This window comes from Simochromis diagramma, unplaced genomic scaffold (assembly GCF_900408965.1).
Source record: "Simochromis diagramma unplaced genomic scaffold, fSimDia1.1 OVJJ01000304.1, whole genome shotgun sequence".
NCBI lineage: Eukaryota > Metazoa > Chordata > Actinopteri > Cichliformes > Cichlidae > Simochromis > Simochromis diagramma.
Genome location: NW_024387030.1, coordinates 3,241,295 through 3,258,480, shown reverse-complemented (window position 1 = coordinate 3,258,480; position 17,186 = coordinate 3,241,295). Strand labels below are relative to the sequence as shown.

General features: G+C 40.8%; 2 protein-coding genes across 2 annotated transcripts; both read right to left on the bottom strand.

Moving 5' to 3' along the window:
• Positions 1 to 933: 933 nt before the first annotated feature.
• On the bottom strand, positions 934 to 12,131 carry LOC120740406 (deubiquitinase DESI2). Its single transcript, XM_040042784.1, has 5 exons — positions 10,838 to 12,131; positions 6,118 to 6,190; positions 5,253 to 5,346; positions 5,019 to 5,160; positions 934 to 2,644 (listed from the first exon to the last, which is right to left on the bottom strand). The coding sequence occupies exons 1-5, from the start codon at positions 10,874 to 10,876 to the stop codon at positions 2,399 to 2,401; spliced, it is 594 nt and encodes a 197-aa protein (XP_039898718.1). The 5' UTR covers positions 10,877 to 12,131; the 3' UTR covers positions 934 to 2,398.
• Positions 12,132 to 12,872: 741 nt separating this feature from the next.
• On the bottom strand, positions 12,873 to 16,438 carry LOC120740409 (synaptojanin 2 binding protein). The gene is made up of 4 exons (XM_040042788.1): positions 16,246 to 16,438; positions 15,583 to 15,719; positions 15,311 to 15,406; positions 12,873 to 14,625 (listed from the first exon to the last, which is right to left on the bottom strand). Exons 1-4 carry the CDS (start codon positions 16,307 to 16,309, stop codon positions 14,494 to 14,496), a joined length of 429 nt encoding a protein of 142 aa, XP_039898722.1. The 5' UTR covers positions 16,310 to 16,438; the 3' UTR covers positions 12,873 to 14,493.
• Between the last annotated feature and the right edge of the window lie 748 nt (positions 16,439 to 17,186).

Genomic DNA, 17,186 nt, shown 5'->3' with positions numbered 1-17,186 from the left:
CCTATTAAAATATAAAGAAATGAGGGGTGGTTCATGATTCTTTCACAGTACTGAACATCCAAAAGATAAAAGAATAAGTATTTTATACTAAAAATGTGAATGATAATTTGAAATATACAAATATATGTGTTATGGTCCTCCAGTGCCCATATTTTGGAGTATAACAGAAGAAGCCAGGCATCACTTAGGATTCCATCTCTTTTATTCTAGCACTATCATCATTGTTAAAATTGTCCTGGGTTAGGAAAAACAAATACAAGGTTTAGGTTGACACAGTACAACAGAAAAAAAAAAAACCTGTCTGGTTTGCTTTGTAGAAAGTGTTGAAGACTTTTGAGCATGTAGTACTGATCACTGTACACTCCCTCTTCCTATCAACTCAAAATGAACCAAAAAGTTGATCACAGCACACTTCAAAAAAACTAAGAATATGCCAACAAATAGGGAGATATGGTAGCTTATTTATGAACAAGAAGAAAATAAAATTAAAAAGTTAATTTGCACTTTTGAGCCCATTTATGAACGGGATGACTGTCACTACTACAAGTAGGTGATTTCCTTCCTGAGAAAAGAAAGCTGTCCTTCAACGCACCACAGCAGGAGAGGTGGGGAACAAAGATTCAAACACGTGGCCTCGTCTTCTTCAAGCAAGGAGCAGGTCTTCATCGTTATAACAGTTTCTTAATCAGGGTCCAAAGTCATTGATGTTGTCTTTTACTGACATGTATGCTAAACCTGCAGTGACTGGAACTAATTTTACGACATCACAATTTCCCCCCTCTGAGAACGTGAGCTTCTCTCTCTCTATCTCCTCATAATGACTCGTTATTTTAAAAGGCTCAAATACTTTCTGTAAAAACATCACTGGGGAAATCAATCAATATAATATGTACTTAGTTAACAGTTTTATATTAGGAAAAATGCTCTTTTATACTGTTGCGATATTATCACCAGTCTAATGTTCATAGGATTCATATCTAAGAAACTGTCTACCTCAGTTTAGCATGACAGGAACTAGTTACAAGGACTAGCATGGATCTGTAAAAAGGTCACATAATCCTCCGCTAACACCTCTAACATGTTGTATATGGCTTGTTTAATACTCACAAACACTGTGCAACAACCTCCTTTTTTGGTTGGAACCAGGTGTCTCTCTGTGACTGGTCCCAGTCAAGAAAAAGACCCACAGGTCTTTTTTTTCCAGTCCTACGCCTTAGTCTGATTAAACAAACACAATATAACTGTGAGCTTCAGTGATGTTTACCTGCTGGCTGTAACTCGATATTAACTGTACAGGCATAACATGGACTTTATGTTGTCTTTTAAATCTAGGCAAGAGAGCCAACGGGGGTATTTAAAAAGAACATTATCTTTAATGACTTCTGCAATTTAGAGGAAACACTGAATGTCTGTCATTCTTTCTCGTGGCAGCTCGGTCTCAAAGGTGAAAAAGATGTCATCCAGGGGAAATCTGTCTGTAAATGTCTATTTTCCCTTTCTGTAAGTTAACGCACCTTTATAATATAAAGATCACCTGGATATAAAAGTATAGACAAAATGTGTTCTGGGTCACAAAGTCAATATTTGTCAGAGTAGCAGCTTGACTTTCTTTGTGTTTGTGTCTCTGAGATGTTCACAGATCGTGACTGGGCTGTCCGAGGCTGTGTGCACAGCGGCACTGTTTGCCCTTGATTGTTTCAAACCGTCTATGTTTAAAACAAGCTTGAACGAAGGTAATCGCTTTAAAAAATAGAAGAAGGAGCTTCTATCTGAAGTAAGTTAAGTGGGATCTTTTGTTAATTTCTTTCCACATGCAGGACTTTTACTCACTCAGATTGAACTCAGGGAACAATCAAATCTTTTTCCTTTTTTTTTTTTTACCCGTTAACCCTCTAAAATGGCCAAAGAAAAGCTCCAAACAAAGAAAGCCGAATCAACAACATCAGGCAAAGGCCACATAGAGGTTATCGAACGAGAACTTGTTGGAGTCGAGCAGATTCCTGCTGACGTAACCATCCAGTGTCTATGTGGTCATTCTACAAAAGCAGCTCTGAAGGCAGGGCAGGGAACAAGGCTGACAAAGATTTCAAAGTTTGTGGAAAAGACTAATAATAACATACTACAAACTTCAGATCTACAAGTAGTCACTGTCAAAATCAGACACGCACTTCAGGGCTCAGGGAAAAGCACGCCCTCGTCATGCTGTCGTCTGCTGAAAGGACAAACGGCTTTTCTGTAAGTCTGTAGGCCTGAAGTCTCTGGCAGCAGCTCTCTTTTCAAAAAGGAAACTCTTCTTTTCCTGCCTCTTTTACGCAGAGGACAAACAGTATGAGGTCAGGTGGTTGTTCAAGCCTACTAATGCCATCAGAAGCAGTGGTGAGAAGGTCCAGAGGTCACGTCACACTCTGGTGTGACGACAGCTGTGGGAGGAGCCCGAGCCAGCGGCCGTGGCTCCAGACGGCGACGAAGGGTCCTCGTCGCTCGACTCGTTATGCTCCTCTTTGTGAAGGCCGAGGCTGATGTGGCTCTGCAGGGCGGCCGGGGTTAACCACTCCTTGGGTAGGCAGCTCTGCAGGAAAGGGATGCAGGAGCTGAAGTACGCCAGTCTGTTGACCCAGCGGGGGATTTCCCGTCCACACAGCAACTGAAAAAAGTTTGAATAAGTGATGATAAGAGCTGTATCCCACATACTGTCTTTGTTTTAGCTGTTTTAGAGCATAAGGCATTTAAACATTAGAAGAAAATGTGGTTATAGACGGTTATGTGGATGTGTTCCTTATTTCTCTTTATGTATAATGAAATTAAAGTCTAGCGGCTGACTAGCAGACCTCAGTAAAGACACAAATACAAAGCTATGATGGAATTACTGAAACGGAGACAGACATATGCTAATTTATACACTCTGCAGTGTCTAAGGCTACATTCACACTGCAGGTCTTAATACTCAATTCCGATATTTTGATCAAATCTGATTTTTTGTCTGCTTGTTCACACTACAAATAAAATGTGACAGCAAACGCGCTCTAGTGTGAACCCTCAAAGCGGCCCGCATGCGCAAAAGAAGACAGAAGGCGCAAAAGCCATCAGTCAAACAGTATTGTTTGACCGATGGCCCTTAATATAAAGACTTGTTTTGGACTTTACATTTCCCAATTTTGCTTTAAGTTATAAAGTTATTTTATTATTTACATTTGGCCTAATAATTATCCTTATTGCTGTTTTAGAGAGGAGCAGTGCTTCAAAGGATAGTTGCAGATTTCTGTCAGAATCTGCAGATTATACAGTACAAATAAAATGTTCACATTTCTCCAACGTTGTCTTCCCAATAGTTTCACTGGATGGCCAGGAAGCGTTCGCGATGTCTTATCGGGCGCTGATAATTGGTGTCTGTCTTGTGTCAGTGACGTAAAAGACAGATTTAATGCGACATGGCCATTCAAACAGCAGTCGCTTTCTAAAACATCAGATTTGTATCGGATTCAGTACTACATGCGAAAGTGACCCAGATCGGATTTGGACATATCAGATTTGTGCTGTTTACACTGACATACCATGATCGGATATGGGTCACACAGGGACAAAAAAGTCGGATTTGATGCGCTTTCACCTGCAGTTAGGTTCACACTGCAGTCCGAAAAAGTCCGAAACAAGTCTTTATATTAAGGGCCATCAGTGATGTCTTCTTTAGCGCATGCGGGCCGCTTTGAGGGTTCACACTGGAGTGCGTTTGCTGTCACATTTTATGTGTAGTGTGAACAAGCAGACAAAAAAATCGGATTTGATCAAAAAATCGGAATTGAGCATTAAGACCTGCAGTGTGAACGTAGCCATAGTATCATACATTTTGTTTTGATGCACGCTCAATCATCCAGGTAAGGAAATCGCAATTTTTTTTTTAGATTTTCTTACAGCTTTTTGGGGTACATCCTACATTTCCCAAGATGCAGCTTGACCAAGTGATGCAATGCTACTGCAGGATGTTTTTTCTTTAATTAGGTTTTTATTGGTAAGCCACCAATAAAGAGGCAGAAAAAACGACTAAGACTAGTGCATTAGTGCCCTTAGCGATGCTCACATTCATACAGGGATTTCTTTATTTTGTCCACTTTAAGCACTTTATCTACTTCATACCTCGTAGTTAACTTTGCAGGCATGTGTTTGAAAAGAACATTTGCATAATACTGCACGAACCCCAAAACCCCAAATTGCTGACCTCATAATGGTGCCGGAGGAAAAGGACAGCAAAGGTTGTCTTCAAAAAGTTCCTACCTCAACAAATACCATTTCATTCATGACTGAAATTCCTAGTGTGGATTTTGGTGGTATGACTGCTTGACACGATGCTTACAAAGCATTACTAAAAAATTACAAACAGGCAATGTGTTGTTAAACAAAACATATTAAGTTATCTTAGCAAAGCTGATAACCTTCTATAGGGTCTTTGCTATTTTTCGATTATTTGTGACTCGGGACTTCTTGCATAGCTTTAATTTTGAGTTTCTGTTTTTCTTCCTTTATAGAATGCATCTGTTTTTTTTTAATTATTCTTGTACAGACAGTGTTATAGTCTAGTTTCCATGGAATTACAGTTTCTACTTTGAGTTTATTGTTCTTCATGTGTTTACTTCCCTCAGGGTTTCCCTAATTTTTCCTTCCTCTGTCTCATCCTTCTCTTTTATCTTTGACCTGCAGGCCTTCTTTGTCTGTGTCTTCGTGTTAACGTCTGAATATCTTTATCTAGCTATAAAACCCCAAAGCTGGATGCTTTACAACTACTAAACTGTTTGTCCTTTTATTGTTCTTCTCCTGTGGTAGTTTGATGCTGAATGAACCTCCTGAACCACAGAAGGCACTTTTACAACTTTCACTAAGACTGCTTGTAATGACTTAACTGACCTTCGATGTGTAGCTCTAAATGTATTCCTGTGCACAAATTTTCGCTTGAAAAGGAAGATTTCTTTTGTCTTTTTTACAGGTTTTTACTTAGACCTAGAGGAACATAGTTGTATGAGACTGACCTCAGACAGCGAGGAGGAGAAGTGGTTGCAGTTTTTGTGCATTAGATGGTAGGCGTTCCCTTTGAACTCTTTACCGAGCTCCTCCATGATTTTATCTATGTCCTCCTCTGTGAAGTCAGTGGTGCCCAAAACAATGGCCTCCCTGTTTAAAAGCAGAAAGAGTTACGTGAGCACACTCACCTCCACCATTAACAGCATCACAGTGCACTGTATGCTAAAATGGAGCACGCTCACTTGAATTTGAATGTCTCTCCCAGTTCGGCAGCATTGCCGGGGTTGATTTCAAAGATGCCACTGAAAGGGTATGGATGGCCTCCATATGCAAATTCTGTGTGGCAGAGGACAAAGAGGCAAAACACAGGTTAGCGCTTTGAATGAAAGCACTGAGCAACTGTAATTACACAGAAGCACACAATTAATCACAGACACACTGTTCTTAAATCATTAGGCCTGGTTAATTGCAGGTCTCTCAGCCCTTTGTTTACAGCCTTCTTAGGAAAAACTGTGATCAACAAAGTATTGCATAGAGATGCTTAAACATGTAGCTAAATGCAAGTTAGTAAATACTAAGTTAACTAAACTACACCAATAAAACCTCCACCTGATTTTGTCCAAAAGATGGACTAAATGCAACCAAGTCTACGCGTTTTATACTTTATTATTAGGTCCAAAGTAGCGTTAGATCAGCGGCAGTATATTTAATTCATGGGTCATTAATTCAAACTCAGGTTATTATGAGTAAATTCCATTAATGGAGTCATTTCCTCTCCTAGTAAAGCCCATATTTTCGCTATCATCATATTTCTCTGTGCAGAGAGCCAATATTTCCAGTTGCAAGGATGTAATGGATTCCCAGTGATCTGGTTTCATGCTGGTTTCTGCCTCTATTTTAAAACCAAACACACACACACACACAGTGAGTCAGTGATGACTCAACCCAGGGAAATGGGGTCATGATATTAGGAACATAACCCGTTATTCCATTTTTAAAACCAGACTTCATCTGTGCAGTGATGCACCGCTCCGAGTTTCCACTCGTAGTGTTATTCTGATGCCACTAACTTGGATTTCAGAGACATACAGGAAGCTCCATTCTTACCTCTCCCATAAATCTCAATGCCTGAGTGGAAGACACCAATGCCCAGATTGGACGTGTATTCGTTTATCCAATACTGCAGAGAAACACAGAGAGAAGGAAAGAGTCAGGAAGGAGAAACCATGCGGCTGCCCTGCAGAATCACACTGCGATCTATAATAGCACTGTCTTATACTTTATTACCAAATAAGAAGTGAACGGCTTTGACTGCACATGCATCTTTTAGTGCATTTTGGACATTTTTCAACTTTCTTGGCATTTTTAGAATACACTTACTCTCTGTACTGTTTGTATAGGCCTGTGCAGTAAAGCTATACCAGAAGCTTGCTCTGTACAAAGGTGACGAAGCCTTCCCGCCAGCGGCTCTAAAGTTCACTTTTTTATAATGTTCAATTAAACCAAAGTGTGGGTTACATGCTGGAATATTTCTTGGCCTGGAGCAGGGAAACTACAGAGTATAGCTGTACTTTTCTGTTACCTCTGGAGAGAGCCAAGCTAACCTCTTCAGTCCATCTTTATGCTTAGTTAACCTAGCTACCACTCAGTTTCTGCTACATTTAGGTTCTTTTTTTGTAGTTTTACACAAACACCATGGTGGCTTTTAAATAACAATACAATACAAAAGTCTACAACCAAGAGACATTTTTAATGAATTCAATTCATACAGGGGGTTTAGAAGCAGTTGCAAACCACTGGTTACACTAAAGAACACGAAGTCCAGATTAGACCTTGCCAGAAAACATCTAAATGAGCCTGAAAAGGTCTGAAAAAATGATGAAACAGAAATGAAATTGCAAAAGAAAAGTAACTGCTCCTGATCTGAAATATGCCACATTATCTGTCCACCATGGTGGTGGCAGTGCTATGGCATGGGCATGTATTGTGACATCAATGCTCAGATTCAACCAATTACTGCAAAACAGACAGAGCTTCACAGAGTAAATGGACCATGGCCCAAAGCATACTGCAAAAGCAACCCAAGAGTTTCTTAAGGCAAAGACATGGGATATTCTTCAATGGCTAAGGCAGTCACCTGATCTCAGCCCAGTAGAGCAGCTTTTCAGTTACTGAAGACAAAAATGAATACAGAAAGACCCGCAAACGATCAGCAAGGAAAGCCTTTTGCTGCAGTAAAGGCTGGGCAACGCATCTCATGAGAGGAAACGCAACATTTGGTGATGTCCCAGGGTTCTTGATTTCAGGCAGTCAAAGTATTAAATACAGCCCTTAAATATAAGATTATGGGGGCTTGTACAATTAATTTGGAGCCTCTGAAAAAGCAGTTCCTACAAAAATAAGGCAACATTTTGTGAAACCTCTTGAATTAAAGTTAAAAGTTGACACTTTAGTCACATCTTAACTGATTTCACACCCACTGTGGTGCTTACATCAACAGGAGCAAAGTTTTAAAGCCTGTGTCTTTGTCTAACAAATAATGGCCCTATCTGGTTTGTATATTACCGCTTTAATAATAAATGACTTGTTAATAATTCTTATTCTACCATCTTGACTGTAGTGTTTTCAGCTGCTTTGCATATTTAGAAATGCGATATAGCTGCACTTTAAAAAGGACACAAAAATGGATATAAATACAGATGTGGACACAAATGTGCAGATTTAATTTGCGTGTCAGTGTTGTGAGGATTCCTATTAGCACATGTCTATGTGCTTTATTTCTCCATGTTGTGTGCAGGTCATCTGACTGTTGCAAGGTTTTTAGTTTAGCATAAAATGCTTGTCCTGAGGCAGAATACTACAATTCCTCCTACTGTTGGTAGAAAGTATTTAATTTAATTTCCCTGCACTTTAGAGCACGAATCAGTGCATTTGTTGGCTTTACCTACACATTTCTATTCAGATTGCAAAAGCATTGGCATACCAGCATCCACTGAGAACGCCCAGTGATGGATAGATTTGCCACAGAACAGCATTGCGATCAATCACAGACTGGACTACGGGAGGAAATTTTACCCATCATCCTTTGATGGTGGTGTTGTGAGCCAACCTGCTTGTCCTTCACTGCAGACAGTTATGAGATAATTCACTGAAGGTCCAAAGCTCCCTCACCCAACACCCACCGACACTCCCCTATCCTCAGACACCCCAGGGAAAACATGCTAAGAGCCATCCTTGCTACCCCAGCTGTCCCTTATTAATAATAAATCATGTTTCCGGACGTAGAATAATACAATAAAAGCATTTCCACCGCATTGCTTCGTGTCAGCAGGCTCTCCTCATGTTTTTGCAGTGACCTCCTGCCTTTTAGCTCTCACATGAGGGATGGAAGAATAATACAACCAGAAGGAAACAGTCTACAAGGACAAACATGTCCAATGACTTGACTTCCCCGAGAGTGCACAAACAACCGAGTCCCATTAGCGGAGCTTTCTTTTATTTCCTGCCTTTGCAGATAAAGCATGCATCGCTGCACACATCTACAAATCGCTTAGATTTCATTTCAGAGATGATTGATTCATCATCCTCGTCGATTTACTCTCATCCTGCTGCTTCCTCTTCTTGTCGTGCTGAATTCCCCACAAATTATTTAAGGCTGACTTTGGCTGTCACCGCCCTCGTGATCACTTTCTCCCAGTTTAACAACAACAACATGACCTGTTAAGTCCCAGCACAGTGGAGCCACCACCCTGGAATTTAATCAGCTGTTTAAGCAGCTGTTACTTCTGCTGTCACAATGAGATCCTCATCTGTGAGATAGTTTGAAGTTATCAGGAGGGAGCTGCCAGGTCCAAAGCTGCACCTGGCTTCGTTTGTGGTTGTACGCAAGTGCGTGCCAGTATACACTCTCAGTTCTGGCGTGAATCATGACTGTATTCCTTCTCCAAACAGTCTTAAAGCTTGGAGATGAAAGCACTTGTTGAAATATTTAACTTCACTAAGAATAGAAAAATGTGGGATTCAAATACCTAGTGGGGAAATTTCTTGCTTTAAATATAAGCTCTACAGTTTTATTTTACAAGTGAGAACCTTCCCTTTAAGAAATCTTCAGGAACAGTTCTCCAGGCTTTGTGGAGACCAGTCTATGACTGATAGTGACTCTCTTGCATGTTTTTTCTATCCAGGTTTTTACTGCATATACAGTGGGATTACTGTCATGCTGAAAAATGAAGGTGCTGTCAGATGCTTTCCACATGGTGTCTCACAATATGATGGTACTTTTCTCTGACCTGTGTCAGGTCTTTGTTGGATTCCCCCTAATTCTTAATAACTTTCACATACTTTTAATCTGCTGTAGATAGTTTTTAAGGCTGACACTTCTTTTGTCCTCCACTTGTCCACTTATCTTATTTTTTAAAGAACACATTGTACAGCATCCTGAGATATGACAAGGTTTTGACTGATAGCTGTTTTGGTGCCTTATTAGTACAAAAAAAATGTTATGCCTGTCAAATTGTGTTATATTTGCCATTTTTCATAGAGTCACCAAAAGAACATTTTTTTTCATGACAGGCTGTTAGTAACAAAAGTGCCTAAAGATACAGTTTAAAATTGGTTCTTTGCTAAGCTGTCCGTCTGGTTCATCCCTTGAGTTAAATGCTTTTTTTATGCTTGAATGATTCATAGGTCTGTGGTAAGTGGCTTAAAAAAAACAAAAAACACTTCTGAAAACAGTCGTGTATAAAAAGTGGCCTGAAAATGAGTGAAAACGCACCAAATGTCTACAGAAAAACTCTGAAGGACCTTCAGAAAGCTTGGAGAACTATTGCTGATGACCACTTTAAAGTTTACAAGAAAGTCTGGATCCTCAAATTATAAAGAAATGACACATGCCTCAAGATTTCTGCAAATTACTTAATTACTCATGAATGGTTTTTTTTTATATATATTTTTAAAATTCTCTTCTGTCCTGGCTTTGAGATGTAGCTAAAGTCCACCATTTTGCTTTATTATCAAACTTTGTCTTGGATACTGAGTGAAATCCCTGAATTTACAACACATTCTGTGTTTGTTGTTGCACAGAATCGTATTTTATTTGTCTGCATGCTGCTAAATGATAACATTGTTTCAATCTAAATGGAGGAATTCTGCATAAGATTCACACAGGACACTGCTCAGCAGTACAGTATGCGAAAACAGCCAGTGGGTCCAAGTCTGAATGAGGACCCTTGTCCTTTGCTGGTGTGTTTGTGTATACATATGATGTGAATCCCAGGCACAGAGACAGAGGTCAGAAGATTGAGGGAGTCTCTTGTTTCACAGGTCTGTGGTTGCCTAGTGGCCTATAAAACAAAATTTTCCTATCATTCTTCTTTTCTTTCTTACTTTCTTCAATTTAAATGTCAGAGATAAATGATTCCACCTGCCAAATGGGGCTCACAGTTAAATAATGCCTAGAATAAAACAATGTAGTCACGTCTGCAGCAGACCAACCTACATGCTGAGCGGCTACGAAACCACCCAGGCTCTTCTTCACTTGGCGTTGCAGTAAATCTTTGAAGGTGGGTGTAACAGCAAAAATTTATACAAAAAAATGCTTTGTTTTAGTGTGACACTACAAGAATGTGAAGTGGAAACCTCAGCTTTAAAAGTGATACTGTAAGAGTGGACTTTGCTGCAGGTACCCCACTCCCTGGTTTTCAAAGCATGAGCACATGTGGATTCCTTCACTCCCCAAGCCATTGTTCTGAGTGTAAATACCAAACAGAGGACAGTGACTAAAAAGAGAACAGAAAGTGAGTGCACTTTGGTTCAGGTGGATCCTTACCATATCATACACGTTAAGGATGACGGGTTCATTAGCCATGGTTTTAACCTGAGCTGGAAAGGCAAACCTTAGTCCGCGTTTTAAGGTTGTCAGCACCTCCTCACCCGGTGGAGTCACAGGGCCACACGGTGGAAGGCAGGAGCTGCAACGGGCAGACCTCTGCAGGAGGGACGGCCGATGCTCATTCCCCCACAAGGCAACAAAACTGCATGGACGCAGCTCCGCGCGTAAAAGTCTAAAGAAAGTGGGCAGCTGAGGACTGAGATAGATGTCACAGAGCCATTACGGCAAGTACGGTCAGGAACTCAGATCCGAGCAGGGCAAAGCGAGGTGCAGCAGTGAAAGAGGCCCATCTCCGAGCCCCGAAATATAGTCAGCTGTTAAGGGAAATCGATGGTGGCAGCAGGCGCCTTTGCGTAATAACAGCAACCACGGCACTCAGCTCACAGCATCAGATCAGGGGTGATGATGTGATCCATAGTCGACACGAAGGCCCTGCATGCGCTGAAATCCGAGGCGGGTGCCCTCCTGTCATCATGAGCGAAAAGGCGACAGCTAGAGCAGATGGAAGTCGAGGATGGAGGCGGAGTGCGGGCCATTTTCACGCGGAGGATGATGGAGCAACTGCGGGAGGGAAAGACTCCTGGGCCATGGCGGTTAATTACAGCTGATAGGGGAGTCAAGTTCAGCAGGAGCATCCCCAGCCGGTGCTGCTGCTACTGCTGGTCAGCATCCAACATCCTCTTCGTAGAGAAGGGAGGACAGCAGACTCAAACCTCCGCGATACGACCCCCAAAACATCGCCGATCCTCTCCCCGAGACCGCTCCACGAAGGCTTTCAAATCGGTTTCACCAAGTCCCGAAGCGGCCGAGATGCATCCGTATTGTGCGGCTATTATCCAGCTCTGGCTCTGCCTCCCCGGTTGATTACATCATATGTGCCTGCAAGGCATCCTCCAACAGCTGATGGGAGACAGAGCCGCTGGTGGGAGTACAGGAGCACATTTTGTTACAAAAGACACCTCTTTACTATTTCTGTCAGCCCGCTCGACAGACTGAAATGCTCTTAATGTTCCACCTCCAACTTACACCGATTTAGGGAACACTCGGTTTAAAGTGAGAGAAACAATTTCAGCGTTTTGTGTACTTAAAAAAAACTCAACTGGTGCTACACTTTAACACAAAAAGGAAAAAATACTCTTAATATTCGCAAATCCACTTTTACTTTGAAAAACAAACAGACCACATCCGGTGTTGGTCAACGTCCAAATTTCCAACCAAAAAAGAAATAAAAAGGAAAAAAAGAGATAATTTATAATTTCTCTTTAATGTCAAATAATGAAATTATTTGTTTTCGTGTTTCGGAAATCTCAGTTTTAAAAAAACGAAACTCACTAACCAATAACTTTAAATAAAAAAAACATGAAAAAAAAAAACTACTTAGACTACATTAAAAACTTAAGATGTGCACGCATTCCTAATTTACTATCATTTTAGAAACTTAGATGTAAATTTGGATGAATAAATTAATCCGCTTATGATAACGTATAATGGCTGGATGGGCACTTTGTTTGGAACAAATAAATACAATTACAGATCAAACTATTTTCAATCTACAGAGAGGATTACATGAAATAGGATAGCACAATTAATACACATGCAGATGATGATGAAACATATACTAACTTGCTATATTTGCTTTAAATATATATATATATATATATATATTAAAACTCAACCTCCCCCTTGAATTAGTAATTCACCTGCTTAAAGTCACCTCAGTTTTGACCCTCAAAACTAAACACAACATTGTAGTTTATAATTAAATGGCTCACAATTCTAAACATCCTGAATTTGCAGTTCTCTCTGACATTCCTTATTGAGTACTTTTTATTTTGTGCAATCTTCCACTAGCGTCTTGTTTTTATTCACTTAAGTAAAACATTTCTTGCCTTAAAGATCGACCCCCCCCAAATAAACCCAAACTAAAAATGACAACCACACACACACACACACACACACACACACACACTAGTTAATTCTTCATGAATTTTAATAGTTGCCTGCTGGATGACAAACACACAGTATTTGCATATTTTATTACACTTTTCACATCTCTTTCTCTGAGATACTTTACATCCTACCGTCTCACTCAGCAAAGCAACATGAAATGTATTTACAGACCATACACCACCACAGTGGACACGATTCACTTCTTCTTTACTTGCACTATGGTCCTTAATGGAGGAGTTGCATGATTGTGGCTAGTGCAAAAAGAAACGTAAAAACATCTACAGAGGCTGACAGCAAATCGTTTCTTAGCTGCGTTTCAGTGTCGAGCTGCTGTTTGGTCCGTCAGACAAATACAAACAATTTCTTTCGTATGTTCATCTATGTTCAAGCTCAGCAGGAGGTTTAGTGTCTTTATACACACTGGCCTCAAATCGCAATAAGATGAGTGTTTCAGCCTGAAGAAATGAGCCTGATTTCAGATCAGCGGTTCACCCTGAGTGGCCTGACCAAGAGTTTTTTTTCTAAGGTACCAAATTCATACTACTGAATTCATATTACCAAACTGTGGACAAGTGTCACAGACTAATAACCAAATATTAGGTGATTTCACTAACCCATCTTCTCATAGGTTAGCTGTCTGAGCCACAGGGCTCTACGCTGTCATCCAGCTGCTCTGTTGCACCAAGTAATGTTAATCCCACACACAACTTCCTGTACTTGGAATGCTCATTAGAACACTGAATGTGTATTCATCTGCAGCTGAAAACAGTCCCCAATAAATACACCATTTCCTCCCGCTTGAGTAAGGTTTTCAATAAATTTCAGTCACCAGAAGTCTTTAAATAAATTTTTTTTTTATGAAATAATATATCTGATGTCTATTTTTAAACATTTAAGAGAGACGACTGGCTCATTATAGGTTCTGGTCTTTTAACAGGCTACAGTAAGGGCGGATGGGTCTGATTTTCATTTTGAGAGCAAAATGAAGCAACGCAATCTCCTCCGTTTCTTTGCAAACAGGAAAAAGGCACTCAAAAAAAGTCCATTATGAGCTTTTATCACAGCAACTGCTTTCATCAGTTGCCACAGCTCCTGATAAACACCACATTAGGATGCTGCTCCTCCAACAATTCTGTGCAACACTTCAAAATGAAAATCAAACCTATGTGTGTGAAGCATGAAGGTAGAGTTCAGAGAGATCCCCCATTCAATGATGGAGGCTTAGATGCCTACAAGTGACTGAACCTAACACTCTTTCAGTTTATAATGATCAGGTTCAAGCAGTCAGACTCTATCCAAAGGTTAAATAGTTTTGCATGTACAAGCAGCCATTTTTTTCTGCCTGAGAAACTCAGTCCAGCAGCAGGAATGTATACACCCTTCTTTTACTTACCATCGTAAAGCTACCTAATAAAAGTTATCTCATCTCTGTGGTAAGACTTTTTGCATAGGAGGGGTATCAAAAAGCTATCATTAATCACAAAATATGCACGAATGTATGTGGGGGGGGACCTCATCAGTGACACCAGCACCTGCTAATCGCAAAAACAAGATCTACTTTTCACATTTTGTTCCCTCTCTCATGTAGTTGGCATTTAGCAATGGTTTTTGATCCTAAAAATTATGTACAGACATTGCGCTTTCTAAGCGCGCCGCCTATAAATGTAAAAGAGGATTGCGGCAGCTCCCGTTAACACTGCCACTAATCCCAGAATAGACGCAGGAGACTGGTGTTCGGACTCGGAGCCCGTGGAGCCGTTCATGTGGTGGGATTCCTGCAAGACATAAAAAGGAGCAAAGATTAAAGTTGCACTGAGGGGGTACTGACACAAATGTTTGTGGTGGACAGAGAAAACTTATCTTCTGTGGTTGTTTATACATGCATGCACATACGCACTCTTATTTTAAGCTCAACAACCGACGGAAAGTGAAACTCTCATGCGCAGTTTAAAGATGTTCATCTCTACAGGTATGTTCATGACATCACTGATTTGCATAACCGTCGGGAAACAGTTTTAACAGAAAGGATCTGATAGGCTTGGAGGCGCACTGTACTGCACTAACTGGTAGCAGTTCTTCTTTATGTTTTGGTGTTTTTTGTTTGTATTGGCATTGCCAGACTTATTTTTTGCTTATTTCTCACTTTGAATTCAAGAAACATTAAAAGATGCTAAAGGGCAATCAGCAATTTAAATTCCTCCAGCAGAGCTATAAACTTTTACAGACTTGTTTTGCATAATGCACCTCTCCGTCCTCCTTAGCTTGCAGCAGTGAGACTGTTTATAAAAACCTGCTGACACTCGCACATCACCACTACTCTTGTTACCAGTGAAATTCAGAATTAATTTTAAAATTGTCTTAATAACATAAAGCTTGAAACAATAATGCTCTAGAGCTACTGAGACCACATAACAAGCAGTCAGTCTCTCTGATCTGAGAGTGTAGCTCCTGACTCCTGACCTTTTTCTGTATAAGGAGCTCCACTTCCTCCCCAGCTGTCCGAAACAGCTCCACCACGGCTTTGTGTGTCCGGCCTTCTAGCACAGCTCCGTTTATCTAGAAATATTAAAGTTAATAAATAAATAAAAGCTCACTTCCAACCCGTTCTGCAGCATATATTTGGTTTCATTTTCTATTAGTGAGCTGTTAAGAGAAAAGGCCATGGTGAATGCATGACATCTCTTCAAATGTGTCTTTTTCAGTCCAAAGCAAAAACATGACGCTTTTATTACCGAGAGGATCTTGTCGCCCTCCTGTAGTCTTCCGTCCTGGCCTGCAGCTCCATCTTCTTTGATTTTAGACACGTATACGCCACTGTCATTGTACACATACTGCTGGTCCACGCCCCCAACTATATTGAAACCCAAGCCTCAAAAGAAAACACATTAGTGTAATCAGTATATAATCAGGTTCACCAGACCAGCAGCTGCTGACCCAATCAATAATATTTATCCAAGTAGATCAAAGTTCAAGAGGAAATCTTCCAAAGCTGCACTGCTACTTAGACGAGCAGATTAAAAGCAAGACCAACCTGACAAAATGTTACATAACCGAGTGTAAGCGAGTCTGTAAAATAAATAAACCACTGGTGTCTATGAACGAGCTGTCCATCAGCGTGATAGGGCCGATAACTTTTAAAGATTTTAACACTGGGTCAAAGTGCATAAATCAGCTTTTCCTTTGCAAATAAGGCAGCTGCTAATACTCAGTTGGCCTCGATAATCTACTTCCTCCATTTACGCCACAACGACGCGGAGGTTTGGTCGCTTTTATTTGCAAATTAGCCTTTAGCTTCAGGACACTGAGCACAGCCTGACAGCGATGATTTTTGCTAGCTTTCGCAGCTAGCTAGCGGTGCTATCCACTGGTAACAGTCCCACTAATTATCTCCTTACCAGCCGGTCCTCGCTTCAGACTTATGGTTTCCACTTTGGAAGAAGTGTCCAGAGAGCCGTTCATTGTGTCCAAACGTCAAACTGGTAAAATAAATCTTCAGAGAAGAGGGACAAACTATGTATCTGAAGGTGAACTCATTGAGGAGTTTCGATTTGCTTTTTGGCCACCACCGGCGCAGACAGAGCTGTAACAGTGCCCCCTGACGGCAAGAGGCGGAACTCCAGGCTGATTTTCGAATTACAGGGCAGGGAGGCAAATCAGAGACAAGTTATTAAAAAATACTCAATATCAGAGTTAATGGGCTGAGGAGGTGCAAGGAGTGCTTTGAGGAGTTGATGAATAAAAGACATAAAAGAGAAAGGAGGGCAGATGGAGGTCAGTTAGTGAATCAGGAAGTGAAGAGAATTAGTAAGGAGGAAGTGAGAACAGATGTAAAGAGTGGAAAGGGTGTTGGTGACATACCTGTATAGATAGCTAGGCAGTGGAAAATGTACTGGTACAGATTTCCACGAATAAAAGTGATGTGCAAAGCAGTGTTGATGGACAGGTTGACAAATGAAGTCCAGTAGCAGGCTCTGTGAACGATGAGATTGTGAGCCCTACTGAGAGTAGGAGGCCAGTGGAAGAGAGTCTGGAGAGGTGGATGTATGCTCTGGTGTGATAAGAAATTAAAGTGAGTAGAAGCAAGGCAGAATACATGTGTGTGAACGAGAAGGAGACAGGTGTAACAGTGAAGCTGCAAGGGATAGAGGTAGTGAAGGTGGATGAGTTAAATACCTGCAGCCAACCATCCAAAGCAATGGACGGTGCACAAGAGAGCTTAAGAACAAAATGCAGGCAGGGAGAAGTGGGTGGAGAAGAGAAGGGATCGTGGACACATTGGACAAAGGACATGGAATATGGCAGAAAACCCAAATAGAGAAGGTTCATGAATGTAGTA